This window comes from Chelmon rostratus, chromosome 2 (genome assembly GCF_017976325.1).
Source record: "Chelmon rostratus isolate fCheRos1 chromosome 2, fCheRos1.pri, whole genome shotgun sequence".
Lineage (NCBI taxonomy): Eukaryota > Metazoa > Chordata > Actinopteri > Chaetodontiformes > Chaetodontidae > Chelmon > Chelmon rostratus.
In genome coordinates, this window is record NC_055659.1 from 16,618,502 (window position 1) to 16,642,050 (window position 23,549).

Sequence of the window (23,549 nt, forward strand, 5' to 3'; positions counted from 1 at the left end):
GTCGCTAACAGTCGCAAAAACAGCCCGACAATAACAAACCACTCCCTGAAACCACCCTTTGAGAGCGTGTGTCCGCCGTCAGCTGCGCACCTTTTCCTTTGGATCTCCTGGTTTCAACATAATATGCACAGCGAGCCTGTGGCCCTGTGTGTGATGCTAATTGTGCATTTTGCATTTTACAGTGCTTGGGTGTGTTAAGTTGTTTTGGGTCCACATAGGCCAACTTAGTGCCAGCTGCCTTTAGCATCACAAAGTATGTGACGTATGCAGTGGCTCCCAGACCCTCAGGTTGGGAGCCACTGCATACGTCACATAATTTGTTCCCTGAGGGGTACATGAGTCTGACATGAGGGGGACTTTAAAGGGCTCACCAGGTAATTAAAGGGATAAAAGAGATAAAACAAACATAACCATAACCGCTACCTGCCTAACCCTTACCCTAACCTTAACCCAAGTCTGCACCCTGAAATGTAATGATTCATATTATGGGGACTTGCTTTTTGTCCCCATAAGAAAGGCGAGTCCCCACAATGTGACTGTGTAAACAGATTTATATCCCCACAACCTGTTTACATGCATACTGAGCTGCCGGCTACATTAATGCAGGATTTGCTTCCTGCTTAGCACGTCACAACATGAACATATCAAAATGAAATCTTTTGAAACACAAACTCTCTGTGGCCTACAGACTTGACGTCATCAGAAACAAATCCAGCGTATGAAACAGCAGACTACAGGATCTCCTAATGCTGTGGGATGAACAGCCGAAGAACTGCAGAACATTTTAAAACATGTCAAAAAATCTGCAGCAGCCGTCTGCTGGCTGCTTCAGCCTTAAAACAACTCAACGGCCAACTCAAGGCAATCACACTAGAGGCTGATTACAGAAGAGAGTCAGATGATTTTATTGTTTATTGGTTAAAATATACATTCCAGCTACTGTCCAGCGACAGTACCTCAGTGTCTGTAGTTTGTTGTATCTAATTCATCCAGAGTATAAAAGAGCTTTGCTGTAAAGGCTTTGCAGAAACACCTACATTCTTCTAATGGCTCAGAAGAAGAGAGATCTCAGGGGGCTTTACTGTACTCTATATAAAACACTACAGTGAAGGAAGTTAAGAGGTCTCTGGACTCTACAGGCAGTGAGTTTCTACCAAAACACACGAAGGGCAATATGTATTTAATGTCAAACATGCAATGGCTAAAATTCATAGCAATAATGGCACTTGAAGTACATGGACAGAGATCATTTCAGCTGGAGTCCAGCAGAGGAAGCATCTGAACACTGTCACAGTTGGACAATGTTAATGATCAACTTGCCTTTATAACACAGAATTGAATTTGTTTCAGTTATTTCAGAACCTGAAGCTGATGAAGACAAGACAGTGTTTTATCACAAAGTAGCACCGAAATGCCGTCCTTTTTTCACGGTGAAGCACTGACATGTTAGTCATCAGCTTGTATGTGTCTGAGGTGGCATACTTTGGGTTTAGAGTTTGCGTCCTTGCATTGACTATTACATGAAAAGTCTTTACTGGCCCCTGAATATGAGGAAAGTCTGTCCTGTCGATGATTTGTGGGTGATCCTAACCCCACGCCTTCACCCGTTCGACCGCGGCAAAGACAAATGTTTGTTTCAGGGTCTGTAATGCTCCACGTTAGACGTTGGCTCTAAGCTCTCCCTGAATCTTTTGGACAATGTGTGTGAGGTCCAGACTCTCTGTTAGTGTCTTCAGCAGCTCCTCGTCGTTCTGGACCCCCTCCATGAACTCTTCATAGGACAGTTCACCTGGAAAACAAACAAACACAAACACACTGAACTCAAATCCTTGACTGCTGGTGGTGACAGAGGTTTAGTGAAGAGGACATTCTTCACTATAGTCCAGCCTCTCACCATCTCCATTGATGTCAATCTTGTCAAAAACCATGTTGGCAAAGTCCTCAGCTGACATCTCACAAGGGATTCCATTGATTGCACGGATGGACTGAAGAAGACATAAAGAAAGGAGATCATGTTATAAACCAGTGGTGGAAAGTAACTAAGTACATTTACTCATGTACTGTACTTAAGAACGATTTTTCGTGTACTTTGGTGTATTTTGCTCGAGTGTTTACATTTCATGCTACTTTTACTCTACACCACACTACACACACACACTTTCCGAGGGAAATGTTCCTTGTACTCATCTACATTTATTTCGCTATTAGCCTCTTAACAGATGAAGACTTTACATGTCTCCTCTAAACTCCTCAAGTGGTTTAATTTAAATACATGTCTGAGGCTCTACAAGGTCAAACTCTTAAATATTTCATAAAAGACAGCAAAAATGACAGAAATTCCCACAAAAAAGAGTACAGTATTTTTGTGTAGCAGGACATTTGTCTTCTTTTCAACCCCATTGACCCTTTGGTGGAGGCCTGACTCTTAGGTTGGGAATGACTGGATGAAGCTACCGGACAGTATATGAAGTACTTAGAGCTATGAAAGCTAAAAACACCTACATTTAATTGATAATACTACTGTACTTTAACCTGAGCTGGATTTTGAATGCATGACTTTTACTTGCAGTATTTCTACACTGTCGCCTGCATAATCAACACAGGCCGACTCATGGTTAGATTTATAGCTGCTGACATTTGTTTGACCAGTAGATGTCAGCTGAGTGTCAGCTATTTGCCTCTGCACCACAGCGTGTCCCACACTCCTCCAGACCTGAGGGAGGGGAGGGGGCTGTGTGCCTTGTATCCTCTTCAGACCCCTGTGGTGTGAGCAGGTTGTGGTCTGAGCAGGTTGTTCCAGGACAGCACTTGGGATTTTCTAAGATCTGTTGCTAAGCCACGAGGGCTCATATGCACCTTAATTATCAGAAGCAGCTCGTCACGGTCGATGCAGCCGCTCCCGTCTATATCATACAGCTTGAAGTACCAGCGGAGCTTCTGCTGCACTCCTCCTTTCAGCACCAGGCTCAGAGCAGCCACATACTCCATGAAATCAATGAAGCCATCCTACAAAAGAACAGGACACCATGAACATTCAAGGTGTACTCAAATTAAGCCCTATTGTAGTGTATAATTTCTTTAAATTATATACTTTGCTACACTGATCGACAGCCTAATGACCTAATAATGCAGTCATAACTACTGAATGAACACTTTTCTTAATTGGAAACTGAGAGATTTATCCCAGATCATACACCCGCTCCCCATTCACATATATGTAAAAAGAGGCTGTTCTGTTTCAGGTTGTGGGTCAGTTGGGTAAGCAGAGGCAATGGGATAAGCCCCTCTCTAATGGATTCAGCTCCTCTCAGATAGATTTCTGTCAGCAGATATAACATGGACAACTTTCCTCTCATGAAAACACAAGCAGACACTGAAGCGAAACACATGCACTGCTAATAGGCATGACTGCTGGAAATAAAGTACATACAACCACATAAACATGCATTTAAAAAAAATCTTGTTATTGTTAGATTTTCCTTATTTATATTATATTATAAGCTATCTATCTGCAAATGACTACATCTAATCTTTTTGTGCAAATTACACATTTTGAGAACCTGTCAATGCTTTTAAAAATTAGAGTAAAGATTAATAGCAACTACTGATGACTACACACAGAGATTCAGCTTCACTGAGACAATATCATTAGAATGAATGTATAACCCTGTGAGAGGAAAATGAAAAATGATCTCACATCATTCATATCAAACGTCATAAACATCGTCCGAACGTAGGCGTTTGACGTATCCGACAGGTTCCTCAGGCCAAAGAACTGCTTGAATTCGTAAAAGGTGAGAAGTCCAGAGGGGCACTCGGTCATGAATTTTCTGTACCACTGATGACTCTCACAGGCTTGCAGTTCCTCCACAGTCGACCCCGAGCAGTTTCCCATGTCTGCTTTTCAAAATCGAGATGTAAAAAAAACAGACATGAAAACCATAACCAGAGAGCACGGCACCCGCCAAGCATCCGGGCATGGCCAGCGCGCAGACAGAAAAACTGTTTGCAAGCAGCAGGATTCAGAGTGAGCGTTAGCCAATCATCTCACTGTGCGTCTGTGGGAAAGGCTCAGAAATTGTAATCCACTTTGCCGGCCAAATGACTAATTAAAGAGACCTAAGAGCAGAAATAAATCCCTGTCTACCAGCTGTCCAACAAACTACTATTAGATAAGATCTCTGATGACTCAAATATCAGTTATTGGTGCCAATTTCAATGCAGGCATTATTGTGCTTCATGAACTCTGCAACACAAATGGCTTCATGTTATCATTCAACTATGGGTCCACCTGATCAAAAACGCATCACATGACCAAAAACCTCTTCTATATTTATGTTAATATCCCCACTTTATCAATTTCAACTCACTATCAGTCTTTTTTTATGCTTCTTTTTGTTCCCGGCCTGTTTGGTCTGTATGTGTAGATACTGGTATAAATGCAATGTTTGTACTTCATTTGATCACATGTAAATGGTGTTTTCCTGCCATGCTCTATAAACAAGTCTACCAGTCTGTGCAGCCAGGCTAGCAGCTTCCTGAGGCTGTACTTGATGCTCACATCAGCATGCTAACATGAATACAACGATAATACCAGCATGTTGATGTTCAGTGTGTCGAAGTTGATGGGGACACCGTTACTGTTGCAGGTATTTTATCATAAAGGGACTAAGTTTGACTGATTCCGTAGATGTTTTCCTGCTCTGCTGTCAGATGTTATTTGGGCCTCTCCTTCGCTGGGTTGCGGTCTGTAATGCAAACATGCTGCCATTGTCTCACAGATGACGTGAAGGCCACAGATCAGCTCAGAGGGCCTCGCAGCGTGGAAGCCGGGGCCGTCCCCCAGCCGACGCTGTGAACGTGTTGCTCCTCTGCTGCTGCAGACATGAACTCAGCTGCACAGCGAGGGGGTCGCTGACACCTCGGGGAAAAGAAAAGGTGAACGTAGAGCTCCACACAGAGGTACATGCAAGGGAAGCCAGCTGTGTTTCCTAGCAGTCCACACACACTATGTGTTTGGGCTGCAAGTTAGAAATCCCCAATAGGGAGACGTTCTTATAATACAGCATAGCAACCTCTTTGAGGCAAACATCAGTTTGAAAATATTTGGCCATATTCATAAAGCTCCTTTCCTTAAGTCGTTTCACCGTAGTCCTAAGTGATCATTCAGCTTACCCTAGTTTCACTGGAGGAATGACAGCCTCTGGATTTCTTTAGACCCTCTTAGAGCTCCTCCATCTGCTGTCAGATCCACTGCGGTGGCGGCCGGCTTTCAGGGCTCGACAGGGACGGCAGTAAGCCTCCAGTGTGAACGTCCCCTTCTGCTGAGAGAAGTTATGGTCCTAAGAAAAATAACATGTAAGAGTGAGTGAGAGTGATTGTGCTACGTCAAGATGTTGAACGGTCAGTTCACCCACATCACAAAAAAGAGTTGTATGAAGTTAGTTTTGGTTTTATTCGCTTTGGTTTGAAGATGTCTGCTTCCACCAGTGGCGGTGAATGATTGTTTTTTAAAGTTTATACATATATATATTTTTAATAGGATGGATAAGAATATAAATAAGTTTATAAGCATGCAGAACAATATTAATATTGATAAAAAAAATATATAATGAGAGGCATCATTATGCTACATCATCACGCAGCCTACTAATTGAAACAGAAGCCTGGAGCACACTGAGCAAACAACACACACACATGAACCAAAAATAAATCCCTCTGGCACAATAAAAGCAAGACTACAATGAAAGCCGAGCATACAGGCTCGCACAGACCTCCCTGTGTACAGCTTTTATTGGAAATACTTTCTTCTTAATGAAATTCAAAGCTTCCTTCAAATGACAGATCTATGACGATGAACCACATTGCGACTGCCTCCATCATCTTAGAGGGGAATAAACCCTCCTCAGATCATCTATAGTTTAATTTCTGTTTTCAGTTGATTCATCAAGATGGCGTGTTCAGTATTTATGGTCTTTCAGTCCTTGTTTCCTTTTTTTACTACTGTTATGTCTGTAAACACATAATGTCAGCTGTCTTTGTGCTCATGTATGACTTTGCTAATTCACAGCGGCTAAATGCACACAGGAACAAAGGGGAGGAAAGCTGATTGACGAGAAAGACGTGCAGCACGCAGCAGCATGGTGCCTGTTAGCACATAAGGACACTGCCATGTTTCAATAAGACATCATAAAACTTTTATTAACTGCTCAAAGTCGATTTATTAGTTGATACGCAGGCAAAAGACATAATAAACTGCCATCATTGTGCCTGTCCTCATTTAATGAGCATAATGTGGCAATAACGGAATGAACGACTGACTAATGAGATGAATGAATGAGGAGCTGATGATATCACAGCTGTACAGTATGTTCAGCACAGCAAAGCAGCTGAAGTGTTAAAGGCTCTTGCCAGCACATTCTTCACATTTCTGCTGGCATCAGGAGACGTGATGAATTCTCACTGAAGACGGAGGAACTGGACGGACCAGTCTGGTTTGTCTCCGGGACAACTGAGGGCTAGGTGCGACAGGCCGACTCGACAGAAACAATGCTGCTGCTGCCAAGAGGAGAAAAGAGATTAACTGGCTTTCTGGAGAGCACGAATACTTCAAAAATCCTCTGTTATGTAATTTAAAAGCTTGGGGCCAAAACTGCTCCTGTTCTTTATTCTCTAATTGATATTAAGTGTTTGTCATCCTGCGTTTAATCTGATCAGGGAAATAAACCAATTGTCCTTATTGGATTATCAATATCTGTAAAAACCAGGGGTGGAAGAAGTATTCAGATCTTGTACTCAAGTAAAAGTTGTGACACCACAAAAAAAATGTTCCTTAAGTATCAAAAATAAACACACTCATAATGCTGGCAAACACTATCATAATATTAGTTTTTTGGATTATTATTTCTTTAAGTGATGCAATTTTCTTATGTAACTGCAATTAGCAACAATTAGTTCCAATCCCAAAAAGAGTGCATTAGGTAGATAGACCAAAGTGATGGAAGTTTTTATTTCATCACGATCATCCAGCCCTACGAACAGATCCTTGTGTTTTCTTCCTGGATATTTTACATATAATCATTCTTGAAGCACCATCTTAATGTTGTAGCTGGTTGAGGCGGAGTTTTAGGTAGACTGTGAAATATAACAAGGTGTAAAACACTCGGTGTCAGCTGCAGATAACCTCGCTGTTAACCCCCCCTGCTCCGAGGCCATGAAGAAACAAAGCTCATCGTTTAGCTCAGATGGAGGTGAATCGTGTCAGGGGTCAGCTCACTCTGAGCTTTAGAGGATTCTTGATCCTCTTTAGCCAAGGCTCTTCATCATTATATTTACAGTCATCCTGCTTACATAGGTCACATGCCTCGCCATCTTAAGGTGAAGAATGCCGTGTAATTCAGATTATACCCAAGTGATGACCCACTAATCAATATTAAAAAACCTAATGTTTAAACCATAATTAATAAATAAGTGAGAAAATATGCAGAGGGATAGACAGCATGGCACTTTGTTACAGCCTCTGACAAACACTAAAACTCCTCTGCGGTTTGGCTCCATAATGTGTTTCTGATATTTCTGACCAAACGTTGTTAAAGTTCCACAGTCCAGGCTCAGGACAAAGGGCGACCATGCTTTAGTTCTCTCACCTCCAACACAGTGCAAACAAGTGGCTGTATAGGCTGGTGCTTTTATAACGAATACTGGATTTACTGTATGTTGTTTGTTTGTTTCATTTCTCCATGTTTGACCATTGCCTGAATTTATTGTTGTATTTCATGGTATTTTATGTGCTAATGCAAATTTCCAAATGATGGAAATCATATTCAGATCATTAAAGTAAAGGAAAGGGAGTAATACCACACTATAGGAATACTCAGTAGAAGTCATCCATTGAAATTTTACTGAAGTAAACACACATACTCTATGTATTATCAGAACAATGTAGTTCATTCAAAAGTAAAAATGCTAACTCTGCAGAATACCAGAGTGGACCCTGTCAGTGTTTTATCATTATTGTTGTTGTTGTTGCTGGTTCAGTAATGTCTAAGCAGTACTTGTAATTTAGAAGCCGGTTGAAGTGGTTTATAATGCATAAACCACTTAATATTTTATAATCTGATCAAGGTTTTGCATTTAAAAGTCTAATCTTCAATGTATAGCTGTCTAAGTGCAGTAAGAAAATACAATATTGGCCTCTGGAATGTGGTGGTGTACAAGTAAAGTACTCCATAAGATGCAAATACTCAAGTACAAGTACATTAAATTCGTATTTAACAATGATGGAAGACGTTTTAATATATTTTGCTAAATAAAACTTGCAATACTGCAATTTACAAACATTCTTTTACAAGTAAAACTCCTGTGTTCAAAATCCCACTTTAGTAAAAGTGTGTAAGCATCATCAGGAAACTGTAGCCAAAGTGGGCCCTGCTGTTGTTAGATTATTAAATACTATAATGCAATGTTGTAGCTGGCTGCATTAAAGCTACTTATGTGGATTTTTGTACTGTTGGTAGCAATGCATTTTATATATTTGTGGTTTTTAAAAACTTCCCTCTGAAAAATAGAAGTAGAGAGGAGCAAAAAAATGAAAACACTTAAAGAGAGTACAAGTACCTCAGAACTGTACTCCAGTACAGAAGTTGAGTGAATGCACCCATATTTACTTCCTGCCAGGATAACCTGATAAGTCTGGTTTAGACAGAAATGAAATGTAATAAAGTCCACCTGCTTATGATTAGGATTACTGTTTTACTGCATCTTTTACAGCAGCCAGAGAGCAAAATAACCAAATGCATTCCCATCAACATGTTATTTCCTGTTGATAGCCAAACACACGTCCCCTGGTGCCTCATATACAAATAAATAAATGACCATTTGGCTCTTTGTCACGGTGCTGTAAAGTGAAGCTGTGTGCCTGCACATGCTCATATGTTTGTGATAAGCAAATTGGCCCCGTGTTTCTTCCAGGTGAAACCACGGTCACAGTCAGCTCTGCCAAGTAGGTAGACCACAGCGCTTTGAAGTGTTCACGATGATGCCAGACTCGTTCGAGGCGATCTGAACCAGGCGGTGAGAGCGCGGTGAGCGCCGAGGAGGGCGAGTAAAGGCGGAGAGCGGCCGGGTCGGTGCGCAGGTGCGCTCGGCTCAGGTTTGTGCTGGAATGCGTCTGGAAAGCAGAGCCGGGGCCTCACCTGTTGGGAGCGTATGAGCACGGGGAGGCACGGTGTAAGGAGAGTGGGCGGGGTTAGCTCCATTTTCTCTGTCTGTCCCGAAAAGTTTGCTCCAAACCGCTGGAATCAGGCTTACCTGGCGCGCGGCGGTGCACCTGTCGCTAGCTCACCTGCTCGCCTTTACCTCGGATTTACCTGTCCATCAAAATGCGTCAGTAATCCTGCCCGAGCCGATCAAACGTATAATCAACTAACCAATAATCATGAAGAGGGGAGCGCTGAATTTCCTGGGTCGGAAGAACCAGTCTCTCTTCGACACCAACATCAAAATCAAGGACAGAGGTGAGTACGCTGCTCCAGGCCCGCATGCTGACAACAAGCACTGACTTCAACCATGTACAGAAGAATAACACGACCTTTGCTCTCCGTGTTGACATGTTTCCTCGAGGCTCCCATGTGAACACTGTGCTGATCAACACTCTTTCACTACTTTTAATGACATGTCCTGATGAGCAGGTAGCATCAGGTGAATGTGCTTCATTCATGAGCACACTTCTCACACTTTAACGTCCCTTCTTGGTGAATCTGGGTGACCCTGCGCGTCTGAGCTGCCCTCAGTCCTCCACGAATCCTGTGACAACATGGTGAAGTGGTTTGTTGCTATAACAGTGCATGAGAGAAATCAGGGATTGTGGTTCAGGCGTCTCCAGAAACTCCTGACAAGTCGGGGGAAAGGGTGCAGCTGAAAATCTCCAAGATCCAACACAATTTTGTCTGAATCAGCTGCTTCCAGTGTGCTGCAGTGACTGAGTGTGACAGCTCTGACCTGTTCAGACAGTTTGAGGCGCAGTTAAGCGTTAAGATAAGCAACAAAATGTGATTTCTTGTTGTTTGTATATATATTGCAGGTATAATATCCTGAAGAAAATGTGATGACTTGGCAGTGGGAATGGATGATACTGATGAAATCAATTACTTTTTGTTTAAATAACTTGACATCAAAACACTTTTTTAGGGAGTAACCATTATTAGTACTATAAGAACAGAGTGTAACAATATATAACAGCATATGTACAAACTGTTAGAACTGAGCAAACACCGTCTGCTGAGGAAGACCACGAGATGTGGTTGAAAGCTTGTGAAAAAGATAGACATTTTGCCACACTATAAGGAGAGAATAAAAACGATGAGCCGGCATTAACCACTCCTTTCACTCCTAAGATCATATTGCTTGGATGTAAAGCAGCCTTGAAGAGCAGAAACACAGAGCCCAGAGAGTATCTGCTCTCACGTGCTGATATCAGTTTATGGATGAACAGCACAAGTGCCATTAGCTCTGTTTGACTGGTGTGAGCAGGAAAGAGCTATGCAAAGCTGTAACATGGGGGAGAGAGCACTATTAAAATGAGGCAGGTGCACAACAGGGAAACTAATGATTTGGTTAGACTGGTTTAACGCCACAGTCGATCCTCTCTGTAGTCGCCCAGACTGAGTTGATCCCTCAGCAGTAATCGCCTTCAGACAGTAAAGGAAAAAAAAAAAACCCAGTCGCTTTCCTCGCTTATAATGTCAAGCTCGCCTTCTTTGCTCAGCTTCGGTGGGAAGCGCCTCTGTGGGCGGCAGACTAAGTGCCTCTCAGTGACACGTTTCTTTCATCAGTCTCTTATTTGACAAGTGACATGACTGACACTAGAATGAACGGTAGAAGAATGTACGACTTTTAAAATTCTGTTCTCCAGCCAACCCCAGTGACCTCTGATACCATCAGTCTGTATTTGTACGTTTAGCTCGCGGGTCTTCGTCTCAGTGATCTTTCAACAGTTGCATTTGATGTGACATGCCGTGAGATAAAGACTTCAAGGCCATTTTCTGACTATTTCCACTAACAGTGAACAATATCTCTTTGCCACTTTGATTACACAATGCAGGCTCGTTACGCTCCGCTGTTTGCAGTACAAACAATACATAAGTAAAGAACTTTAATGTTTGGCAGACAGACGCCAGTCCCAAGAAGTGTTTAGATATGATGAACCGTATTGACTGTATTCCTTAGTCTTTATTCGGATCCCTGTGAGCTTCCACAAAAACTGCCCGCAACAATAAAAGTCACACAGTGTCAACAAAAAAGCAAAACTTTGTGTGTCTGTGTGTTGTGGTTAACGTCGGTTGTCACCATAACTGAGTGTTCATTTCAACACAACGGTGAAATATAAATAAAGATTACCAACGTCCATTCAGCTTCCCATAACCATTTAGTTGTCAGCAACAAAACTCTGTGCAGCAGCACATGTGGATCATTAGAGAGAGTGACAGCTACTGAGAGGCCACTTTGGTGCATGAAGTATCTCATTACCTGTACAATGACTAGAATGTACTAATCTCACCTGAAAGAAGAACAATGGACAGGTGAGCACAGTGCAGTTTCAGAGGGAGAAATGAGCCTTTTATGCATTTTAGAAAGTAATGGATTTCTGGAAGAGTAATCATAAACACCACATAAAGCTGCAGACGACAGAGTCTGCAGTAATGTGAGTTTACTGTTCTTGTGCCAGCGGATAAAAATCTTTTTCTTTTTATTTCCTCAGAAAATGTGGAGCTGGTGCTGGAGTCGTCAGCAATCCCAGAGTCAGGAACCGCCAGCGTGCGGGCCAGACCCACCGTAAAGCATCACAATGTGAGTATCTGAGTAGAGCTTCGTAGTGCGCATACTGTACGCATATTTGAATTTATCACTCCCTTTCCTGTATTGGAATAAAATGAGATATTCATCTGAACAGTCTCCACCCTGTTGTTAACCTGCATGTGCAATGAGCTCTGTATCTGCAGAGCCGCACGCATGCAAATTCACTGATAAAGGTCAGTTTAGTGTGTTTGAATGTGGGTCAGCTAAAATAAACACAGGGCCAGTACATGTGTGAATCAGGAAAAATGGCTCACATTGGGTAATGCGTGTCAACAAGTGTTTGTTAATCAGTCATTTGTAATTCTGTCAGGTTGAGCATTGACGTCATTGAGTTTGTAGATGTTTGTGTGTTCGTTCCCTCACAAGAACTATAATATTCTGTCATGCGGGAGTGATAGCACTGACGTTCTTCTTGAATTTCATGCAATATGGCTGTGGAAGATCATCCTGGTGCTTTGTAAAACATACCGTCAGACAGCAGCCGAATCTACAAATACGCAACTCATAAACAGTACAGTGCTCTGTGCATTTATCGCATTCAGAGGTGCTCTGATTACAACGTGCAGTCAGTAATTCATGCATTTAGATATAGAAACCGTCATACTTGGTGCCAGTGTATTGTTAATGTATCACCAGCAGTGGAAAATAACTAAGTACATTCACTCATTTTACTCAATTTTGTGTTACTCGCAGTTTACTTGAGTAGTTCGATACAATAGAAAACAGTGTTAAAGATGAAAAACAACCTTTTTGGCTTGTGGCCCCTTTATTAAAAATAGTCTAGTTGGGGTACATTATGTACAGTATAGCACTCAGCAGAATAAGCATTTGGCTTCAATCAAAATACATTTTGCTGACAGTACTTTCACACTTTTACGTTAAATTTGAATGTAAGACTTTTACTTGTAATGGAATATTTCTACATTGTGGTATTAGTACTTTTCCTCAAGTAATAGATTACAATACTTCTTAGGCCATGGCGTATCACAAGTGTAGACATTCCATTGACTTATTATACAGCTGCTAATATGCAATTTCAAAATGCTTTGGGAAGACTTGCCTTTACTCGTAGCACTACATTAGCAGCCTGCATGACTGTCAGGCCCTCCATTGTATTGTCATGGTGAGATATAAATAAACAGCTCATCTCTCCCCTGGTTCACACACCTCTGTGTTTGGGAGTGTTCTGTGAATGCGTGGCATGTGCTGGATGTGGCACACCCAGCAGCACATGGGCAGGACAGCTCAGACTCCTGCGACAGATGAAAGTGAGTCACAGCGCAGGGAACAAACAGATGAAATCAAACTGGATCGTACGCCATCTTTCCTGACACACCCTCGGCGTGGTGCGGCGTTCATACCTTTCTAAGAAGCTGCATGAGTGATTATCAGCAAAGGGAGAGCAGTATCGCTCACAGTGTGATATCAGACTGATGTAAAACTTATTTTCATCTTACGTAGATTTCCCTTGAAGCCTGCAGCTTCCTGAAACTGAGACCTGTTTCACTTCTGTTGGGATGAGGATTGTTGGCTGAATTTGCCCATACAGCAATGAGAGCAGTCTGAATCTTTGTGTAGGAACTGTCTACCTAGAATTTGAGAACATGTATTACAAGTATACAAACAAGCATCTAAAGGGCTGAGCAACTTTTACATCCTAATTCATTACCAGCCTCTTAAATAATACTTTTTGAAGAGTTTTTAGAGTGAAACTGGTACCCAGTTAACTCTCATGGGTTTGTATAGTGTCAACAACGTCTGTGTTTAGCAAATCTCACCCTGCCTCACTCACTCACTCACTGCCTCACACACACACGTACTCAAGTGACAGCCTGCGATTTTCTCAGCCAGGCCCACTTTAACACTAGACAATGAGATGAATAACAGGTGTGATTCACCAAGTGCTCCTCATGAGTGAAGTATGCGAAAGTGTGGTGTAGAAAAATGATCCTTTAGAAACCTCCACCTACAGTTTCGTCACAGCAAACTCAAGAACAGCCTAAAAAATGCACTTGTCTGTCTATCTTGTGCAGTCCTTTGTACAGATTTATCTTGCAAATAAGGCATTTATGATAATACCAAAACCCGGGAGCCAGTGAAGCTATTTTGCAACAACTGCAGTTCTATTGATGCCAGTAATGTAACAAATATTGGACGTGCTAATCTGTTTTCAAGGAGCATTCAGAGCCACATTAGTCGAGAACTGGTTTGTTGACTCCGAGAGTGAAAACCTGCCAGCAAAAAAATTATAAAAAAAAACTCTTTTCAGTGCTTTCAGAATAGGATTTAGTATTAATCTGGTGTTTACTGATGTTCTTGAATCATGCTTCGTTTCTTGTGTCTCAGATGTTGAAATATCAACAGTGAGATGGTGTTTATTTTTCTTCCTCACAGTCCTCCGGTTTGGACAGTTTTCAAGGGTTTGCCGTCCCCACACCCAAAGTCCCCCTCTTCCCCCGTGTCAGCGTTCCAAAGATGAACGGTTCAGGTGAGCATCGACCTTCCGCAGATATGTTCTTTAAGTTTAACATGACAAATGGGCCCATTATTTATGCTCATTTGTGGTGCCTTTACTCAGACTCAGTTGATGGCAATCAGATCGTGTCCGTTAAGGGTTGAAAACGAAGGGCAGGTAAATGTTTGTCCAGGTAGTTGCTCAATAGACCTCCTCAAATATTTACAGAATGGGAGTGTTTGCACGTATGGAGACATTCCTAAATCTGTGCAAGATTTTCGTCTTGTCTCAGGCTTTAAAATCTAAGAATTTTACACCATTTTATTGATTGTTTACGATTTATCTTGCTATTTCCCCTTTTTAACATATCTGCTCCAGGAGTTCTATTGTATTTTTACTGTCTTTCTGACAAACTTAACATTTCTCAAATAATTCTGAATGCTAGAAACAATGGTCAGGAACACATGTGTAGCATTGTAGGTGCTCCTGTTCCGCAGTGTACAGCAGCACTGAACTTGTATCCGTTATTCTCTCTCTTCTTCTTCCTTTTTCCTTTTCTTTTTAGTCGGTGGAGATCGCTTGTCCAATGGATCTGTTATATCTGTGCCTGACCTTGTTGAGGGGGAAATATTTGTTCCTCCTCCTCCCTCTATGGCACCTCCACCCCCACCAGGGAATTTTATCCCTCCTCCACCAGACTTCATGGGCGACCTGAACAGTCTAGACCTGGCAACTTCTCAGCCTCCTTCAATGCAGGCTCCAAAACCCCCTTCACTGGCAGTGTCCATGGGAGACTTAACCTCCTTAAAACCGCCACCAATGGCTCCGCCAAAGCCTCCATCTACTTGCTCTAGTGGCTCCTCATCATCCATACCAATTTCTACTCCCCCACATGCCATTGTTCCTGAGCATCCAAGATTCGCCCCACCACAGCCACCTTCTGAAAAGCAACACAAGACTTTTAAGACACCACCTCCAAAACCCATTAGACTGTCGTCCATCTCAACCCAAGACTCTCCACCACAGACTCCTGCCCCACCTCCCCCTGTGCAGACACCCACACTGTCCACCTTCAATCCCCAAAACACAGCAAAGCTTTACAATATTCCTACGGTCTCAATTCTCAGCGGGTATGAGGAGCGTGACATGAGACCCAAGCAGATGTTACTCCTGGAAGATTCTGGGTCTGTAAAATCTGCTCCAGTGCTTGTCCAGTTGGATGGGAATGCCCCGAAGGTGGCTACACCACCTAAACCAGTTTCCAAAGATGTACAGGAGCTAAAGGAAAACTTACAAATCACCCAACCGTCTCCACCACCCGTGCTTGAGCCAAAAAAGGAGACTAAAGCAGATTCAGCACCACCAGAGATTGCCAAACCTGTCCGGGCTCTACATCAGACGTTGCCACAGCCTCAGAAAGTTCACAACAGTTGGGTGAATTCAGAGCCCAGCGAGGACAAACTTGAAGGATCTGGCAACACTGGGACATTCAGTCCGTTATTAGATCATAAACTGCGCAACCTGAAGACCAGTGAAACCAGCGGCCAACGAGAGGGACCTGTAGCTTCCCCGCTGGCTCTTTTAATGGCGGCTAAAGAAAGAGATCGACAGAGATCAACTCAATCTCTGTCGCGGGAAAGCAGCAGCAAGAAGAATGAGCAGCCTAGTGCAAGCATTCACCCGAGTGACTCGAGTCCCAATTCCTTTATTGTCACCCCAAGGTCCAGCTTATCCTATTCTGTAACATCTCAGGACGTGATCCAGGAGACTCCAACGTCTGCCAGTCCTGTGGAACACATAAAAACTATTCAGACTCCACAAAAATCCAGCAGTCCTCCACCGGTCAAGGATGAGATGCCGTCTACCAGTTCAAGTCCCAGCATTATGGCTGCGTCCCCAAGTGCGACAAACCTGGATCCTCAGAAACAAAATGCAGAGCAAAGCCCCTCGCAGTCTCAAGCCACACAGCCTGAGGATAATAAAGAGGAGTTATTTATGCCATTACTCCCTCCACCGCCAGAGTTTGATGATTTAGAAGAGATTACGGAGCCCCCTCCTTCCACCCCTCCATTTGACGCTCCCATGGAAAAGGCACCAGCACCAACTGTGAGCTCTCTTCCTCGAGCTCAAGTTCCACCTCCTCCTCCGAAACCAAAACCTCTAGCAGCTCCAAAATTGCCACCTCCCAACACTGATGTCAAACCAAAGCCACCAGTTCAGGCGAAACCCAAGGTGGCCCCTGCCCAGCTACCATCCAATCTTTCAGCCAGTCAGACCACACTCCTGGGCATTTTACAAAAGAAGATGTTGGAAATGGACTACAAAATAGCCCCAGTGAAGGAGGCAGAGCCCAGTTCTGATGACTGGGGTACCCCGGTTTCTGACGAGAACAATAAGGTCCCTGTTCTCCCCAGAGCCACACCACAGAGCAAGAATTATACTGCAGTCAACAAAGCAGCAACCCTGGACATGCGGGAGCTGGAGAGTAAAGTGGTCAAAAAATGTCAGGAGATGTCATCAACCCAGGTTCCCACCAGGTAAGACTCAAATATGACACCTTCACTTTTTGAAACAGTAAGTCCAGTGTTTAGGTACAGACCCACTCATAATCATGAATCTCATCTTTTTTTCAGCAATGGACTGCAGTCAAAACATCAGTATGGTATGACCTTCAAGGTTCGGCCTGGAACCAAACAGCCCATTACGCTCGTTAGTAAAGAGGAGTCTCAATGAGACGTGTAAATGAGGCAGGTGTTCTTCTGGTCTAGCGCACACTGCATGTGAGTGGACAATGTGATTTTGCATCAGGAGTATACACAATGGGGAATAAAGCACTTTGAACAAATGAGTTACACAAATGTGGTTGGCAAATATGTTACAAATGTCCCATGAAGACGGTCCACTCAGTCATAGTCTGAATGCATTGCTCATTCTCTGGTGAACACACAGTCAAGTAGCGTTTTCTGTTTTCATATTTTATTTTTGAAGAGTCACAGTAGCAGCCAGTCACTTTTTTAAAGGTTTTTATCTGGCTGCTACTGTTAGAGGTATATATTGCATATGTTGCCTTTTTAACCAAAGCTCTTAAAGCCTCATGGGTAATGTTAAGCAAATAAAAAGTAAATTCTGCTAATTAACGCTTTATGCTTAAATTACTCATAGCTGTAATGTGGATGCCGAGTGAGGATGAATCTACATTATTTAGTAATTTGTCTTTAAGAGATTTATCTGTAACGTTGATTGTAAAATACAATAATAATGTACAACGCAATTATTGTGTATGCTGTAATCACGTGCCACAACTGAAATGTTCTTTCACTGTTACGTGTACATTATGTGGATCCATTAGAATGAAGCAAACAGCAAATTCAGAAAAGTGCCAGAGTGAATTTTTCCCTTGGTAGGATTGTTTCTCATATTTATTGATCTTGGAAATGTTTTGCCATCTGTATAATACCTATTCTACTGCAGTAAAGAAAATGTGTCCATGTACCAAGACTCAAGTTGTTTTTGCTGTACATATCAGGTTGTCTAACATGAAAACAGAACTTAGATATTGTAAGATGTAGTTTTATGTATAATGTCAAGGTTTTATAATCAGAGTATTTAAAATATCAGCTATAAAGTCTTTCAGTCGAGCTGTTTGTCTTTGCCAAATGTTGTCCAACAACTCCCCAATAGGAAAATAAATTCAAGATGTAATTGCATGTTTTAGTAAATGTCCTTGATCTTTTGTGTGAATATCAAGACATCTGTCAAGAATAGACAAAAGTGCAGCTAACATGGTGTGTTTGGGTATGCATACAAAAGACTTTAACGTTGCATGATGCTTTTTAATACGAACACTGAGTCTGAATGTCATTTTTTAAACTGACAATCCCACCTCTGGAATTTCATCATACTTATGTCTTATATCCAGGTACCCACCACATCCTAACTGAACTGGTTTTGGAGAATAATTTTGCTATTATGAAATTTATAGCCGTGAAGGAAGTGACTTTTTTTTAATGACAGCACCAAATGCAGCGGTTAAAAGTAAGAGCTTCCCCTTTGATATTTTTGGTAATTAAAATTTAACAAAAGCTTTTTCAAAAAGTAACTTGACAAACTCAAAATGATGAAAACACAGCATTCAATTATTGCAGGCCAGACTTGCTGTTCAAATGCTTCAAAGCTTTGTCTGACTCTCTATTGATAATGGCATTATGGTGTTATGATGGCCACAACACACTGCTCTGGTGCCATGTGAAAATGATTACAGCTCTAAGTCCAGTCTACGTCAGACCACAGATCAGTAATGACACCTTACCGTTCATGGTGTGCAAATCACACATGTAATCTTGTTAACTTCTGAGCCAGCCGCCCACATTTGTCACACACAAACACATAACACACTACCCTCTTTTGACCCAGCCGAGGGTAAATGGGGTCCTGCCTCAGTCACACTGTTTTGTCAGTATACAGCCGTAGCTTTAACCCCATAAAAACAAACTGCAGTTTCTTCCTGTAGTATTGCAGTTGTATGCATATAATAAATTGCTGGAAGCACAAAGAAACATCAAAATGTTTTTGCTATCACAATATTAAGTTACCTTTAATGTAAAATTATGCAGCACAAATGGTTTGTTAGGTGTGGTTGCACATGGAAATGCAATACAGAATGAAAGAAGTGGATAGAGAGAGACTGTTTTAGCATGAGTAACGCAGCTAGGCCAGGATTGTGGGAGCTAAAGTCCAAATAGTTTGCATATATCTGGGGTACTACATGACAACGAAACACGTGAATCCATATTTCCTGACTGACAGATTTGACTTTTAGATACACATGGACACACCTCAAAAACTGGGGGGGGAAGGTAGTTATTTCTAAGCATTGGTCTTCCAAGGTGTGCGAGCATCAGTTGGGTCTAAGAGGAGGCGATGGGAGCTCCAGCAGCCGGACCCACCGTGTGGTGAAGCACAAGGTGATCCCAGCCTATGGTTGTGAGAGTGTCGGAGCCACCGTGGAGCCAGCACACACCTTTGACAAAGTCCTGGTGTTGCCGATCTCTTAGTCTACAAAAGAAGAATACATGATTAGTCAGGACATGTACAAGACATTAAACAGGTGTTTTAGTATGAAGTACAAATGCTCACATTTCTCGTAGTTCAGAGTTCAAAACAGCGAGGGAGCAATCATCGCTTATGGAGGCTAGCATGGAGGCACTGAGATGGGGAAAAAAAAGTTAAAATTCTGTAGCGAAAGCTTGTGATAATATGATAAATAGAATATGATGATAATACCTATGTGTAGAGAAGGCGAGCCCGTTAACTCTGCGGCTGTGGACGCTCTCCACCTGGGCTGGTTCTGTCCCCAGGAAGTCCTTCACAGTCACTCTGCCCAGCTCATCACCTGGAGCACAACAAATATGATTAAACATGCACAGACAGCCAATCTAATGTCTCTGTCAATCAATTATCTGCTGCTGGGCCTTACCAAAAGCGATGGTGCTTCTGTGGTGGGGGTGCCAAGCTACTGTGGTAGGGGAGCAGCTGGGGGACTCGACATCTGAGACAAACACAAAGAATATGGAATATGCACAATTAAAAAAAGATCATGTCTTGACAAGATGTAGCACCCTATAATTACCTTGACAGACTATGAGATCCTGGGATCAACAGTCACAAGATCAAGGCCTGTTAAATCAGACAAACAGCCTCTAGGAAGTTCGACATTTCACATCTATTGTCAGAGATACTAATTTCCACTCTAGCTAAATTAACTCTACTGTGTCAACAACCTGGTGAAAATGAGCCTGGCTGTTAAAGCTGGAACATGTTGCTCACCTATTCTAGAGGCAGGTTTGTTTGGCTTCCTCCTGTCCCACATCAGCACACGACCATCCTGAGGGATGGAGGATAACAACAGGATGAGGTTAAGATGAGTGTCGTCTTATAGTTCTCTCTCTGTTCTCACAGCTGATCCGTTTTTGTCACTGCTACAATATTTATTGTAGCTTTCTTGTGTTTGATCATTATTAACATGAACAGTTAGATAAGCAGCAGAGTGTTCCAAAAAGTAGTTAGGTCTGTCCAATTATGGCAAAGAAAACAACTAAGAATTTAGATTACTTAAGACTATTATTAATTGAATTTGGAAACATCATGCATCTATTGATTTTTTTTTTGTCATTTACTTTTTATTGGTTTTTGATTTTACATGTAAACAGACAAACAGTCAAACTATTGACATGAAGACCTATAGATGAGTACAGAATACATAAGTGGACTAGTAATCACCTCCAGTTAAGAGAATATAAGTATTCTGATAGTACAGTCTGAAATTACCTGAAATCCGGTTTTATGGTAGAGACAAAAGCACTCCATTTTCACTATTGATTTTTTTAACAGTGGATTTCCTTGAATTGTAAATATAATTCAGCTGGAAAAGCAATTAAAAAATAAATGTAATGTACAGCAGCATCATGGGCTTCACTGTGTCCTTATAATTGTTCTGTGTGATACGTCTTAGTTTTCTATAACTCGTTTATTACTGAATGTGCCTGGTGAACAGCGACACTCTGTCAGCTCTAGGAACAGTCATCCTGTAGAGAGCCAATAGATGCGCTGCCAGCTGTCATGTGCTGCATGAGGTTTTGTGACTGGCACAGTTGGTTATGCTTAGGAGACAAAACCACTTGGTGCAGTTTAAGTTTAGGCCATCGCACCTTGTTAACCACGTGCTGACTCCTCCCATGTGCATTTTTTCTGTTTTTTTTCCTGACTGGCAAAGCTATGACATCACAAAACGTGATTTGTCAGATGGTCCTGGAGCAACATTAATTAAGATGTCGTAGGAAAAACACCACGCAGTGACATCGGATAAACCAGCCGCGCACCTTGTGATATCTTCCTGTCTCGTCTTTTTGACCAAAAGCTCTTCTTCTGTCATCTTGGCTCAAGATGACTAAACATGCCACAGCCTGGCTAAGACAGTTTGGGATTTAAGGGAGGGGCGAAAGCTGCTGTGAAGGAAAAGGGTGTGGTGGATTTATAACACAAGACAAGACAAGAGCATCACTGCAAATCTGAATGCGGCACAATAATCGTTTTATCTGGATTATCTTGTCTTCATAATTGTTGGAAGCCAAATGAATTATAAAATTCCCAGCCCTAGTGTTGTGTTTCCAACAATGTGTGCAAACTATCAATTAATCAGTATCTTACCTGACCACAGGAGATGAAGAGAGACTCGTCTATCGGACTGCAGGCAACACAACTAACGGGTTGCGTGTGCACTGGAAGAAGAAAAAAGTTAAGAGACATATTCAAATGTGATTTGTACCATCTTTATGAGTCAGCATGTTCAGGTTTTTTGATTACCGCTGACATTTCACAACCTCATTCTTCCAATTAGACAATTTATTATGCAATCATACTTGTGAATCACTAAATCACACAGTTTTACTGTGTTTTTGAAGTGAATAGGAGGCAGTATTTTTTAAATGCTGTAAAATGTTACAATTTTATTTAAATTATAGAACGTTTTATTCTCCAATTAAATGTATATAACAGGAAATTATATAACACAAGTGCTGAGGCCTTTTTAAGATATTGTGCACATAAACGGGATGAATCATGCATCAAGGGAATGATTCTTATTATTTAACAATGTGATATGTTTGAACAATGTGATTTATCATTCTACTTAACTTAAGTCAAAAGATTTTGACTTTGTGACAAAAATAAAATTAAAACTTTAATATAATGCGATTGATTCACAGAAAATAATAAATCAACACTTCCCATTACTATTATCTAGATGTTCCGAGAGCAGTTTCAAGATGTTCCCTTACCATTGTAGGTAGTGACAACTTTTTCCTGGCTGAGATCCCAGACTTTAATTCTGTAGAGATGAAAGAGTAAATGCATTGCAAGGAGACATAGGTTAAAGAATTTAGCGACAAAATCATAACACCAAAGTTTGCAGTGGCACTTCAGGCAACTGTGTGTGTATCAAAGTGAAACAGAGTCTAACCGACAGTCCATGCTGCCGGTGACAGCACTGTTTGCTCCAGTCACCGGGCTCACTGAGGTGACAATGTGGTCGTGATCATGTTTGGTGAAGCGATTCACAAGCAGGCGCTCATCCTCTGCCAGCTCCCAGAGCTCCAAGGCACCTGCACAGGACCCAGTCAAACAAAAAAACTGTTTAACATTTACTTCTCAAGACTAGCGCCTGGATCAGGAGTGCCATGTATCTGCTTCTTACCAGAGTCTGATGCAACAACAACACCCTTCTCTGACACCCATTTAGCATCTGTGACTCCAGCCTCAGTCTGCACACCAGCTTTGCACAGTTCCTCATTGGGGGCCTTCAATGGGTCGCTGTAGATCCAAACAGACCCCTGCCAGCTCCTGCCACTGAGGCTGGAGGCACCAAGAAGCAGAGTGCCATCTGTGAAGAAAGAGGGTAAGAAAAATACATAAAAAAAACACCGTATTTTAATGCTACCACAACAGATAACTGACTAACTACCACAACTTAAACACATTGTAGAGAGCAACTGCAGTTCAGAGTTGCTCATGTTGCGAATTTGTTTCATATCCAACCACCTGCAACAAATTAGACAGCTGGGATGCTAGCATGTGCACACCTTTTAGAAACCAAAATGTTATTTATTAAACAGTATGCGGATTGTACATACACCAAATTAAAAGTCAGTGAGTCAGCACAGATATAAACAGTCTAATAGTAACCAAATAAATGCACACCACGTGTTTACCTGCGTAACCTTTAGACAGCTTGTTACCTACCTGCTCTGTATTGCGCCGAGCACAGATGCTTCTCCATGCATGCTGGAGCATTGGGGGGTATGTTCCACTGGTTCTCCTTGATCATGCTCGTATCCACTGCGCTGTTCATTCAGATAACGCACCTCAATGTGATTTTCCAAACAACTTTAGAGCTAGTTCTACGTTAGCTAGCTGGCTAGCTAGCGTTACTCTTTGGTTGTTGAGACAGCGCTGGTTTCGTCTTTGGTTTTAGTTTGTAAAGATAATTTATCAGAAAATCACAAAGGTGTCCGCATTCCGCGAGAAACTAAAAATTGTAATGTCGTTAAATTGGTATTTTTAAGAATGAATGAACGTGTGAACAGCGACACATGGGACGTATGAACTTACAGTTCCAGCACCGGGTCTCTTCTTCTTCGTCGATGTTGCCGCCTCTGCTTCTTCTTCTTCTTCTTTCAGGGTT

At 42.0% G+C, this 23,549-nt stretch overlaps 3 protein-coding genes across 4 annotated transcripts; 1 reads left to right on the forward strand and 2 right to left on the reverse strand.

The window, feature by feature from the left end:
* Positions 1-1,014: 1,014 nt before the first annotated feature.
* Positions 1,015-9,438, reverse strand: LOC121614370 (guanylyl cyclase-activating protein 1). The gene is made up of 6 exons (XM_041948204.1): positions 9,195-9,438; positions 5,176-5,342; positions 3,698-3,897; positions 2,857-3,006; positions 1,895-1,985; positions 1,015-1,789 (listed from the first exon to the last, which is right to left on the reverse strand). Exons 3-6 carry the CDS (start codon positions 3,893-3,895, stop codon positions 1,659-1,661), a joined length of 570 nt encoding a protein of 189 aa, XP_041804138.1. The 5' UTR covers positions 3,896-3,897; positions 5,176-5,342; positions 9,195-9,438; the 3' UTR covers positions 1,015-1,658.
* LOC121614348 (uncharacterized protein C6orf132 homolog) lies at positions 9,259-18,018 on the forward strand. Its single transcript, XM_041948170.1, has 5 exons — positions 9,259-9,515; positions 11,759-11,847; positions 14,251-14,344; positions 14,877-16,848; positions 16,945-18,018. The coding sequence occupies exons 1-5, from the start codon at positions 9,437-9,439 to the stop codon at positions 17,042-17,044; spliced, it is 2,334 nt and encodes a 777-aa protein (XP_041804104.1). The 5' UTR covers positions 9,259-9,436; the 3' UTR covers positions 17,045-18,018.
* A 262-nt stretch (positions 18,019-18,280) lies between these two features.
* wdr77 (WD repeat domain 77) lies at positions 18,281-23,512 on the reverse strand. 2 transcript variants are annotated; one of them, XM_041948193.1, is made up of 11 exons: positions 23,477-23,512; positions 23,108-23,208; positions 22,563-22,748; positions 22,329-22,470; positions 22,147-22,196; positions 21,518-21,588; positions 20,138-20,195; positions 19,788-19,859; positions 19,595-19,703; positions 19,448-19,516; positions 18,281-19,366 (listed from the first exon to the last, which is right to left on the reverse strand). In XM_041948193.1, exons 2-11 carry the CDS (start codon positions 23,190-23,192, stop codon positions 19,219-19,221), a joined length of 990 nt encoding a protein of 329 aa, XP_041804127.1. In that variant the 5' UTR covers positions 23,193-23,208; positions 23,477-23,512; the 3' UTR covers positions 18,281-19,218. The 2 variants fall into 2 exon arrangements, with proteins under 2 accessions (XP_041804127.1, XP_041804117.1); XM_041948183.1 differs by lacking the exon at positions 23,477-23,512 and having other exon boundaries at positions 23,108-23,470.
* Between the last annotated feature and the right edge of the window lie 37 nt (positions 23,513-23,549).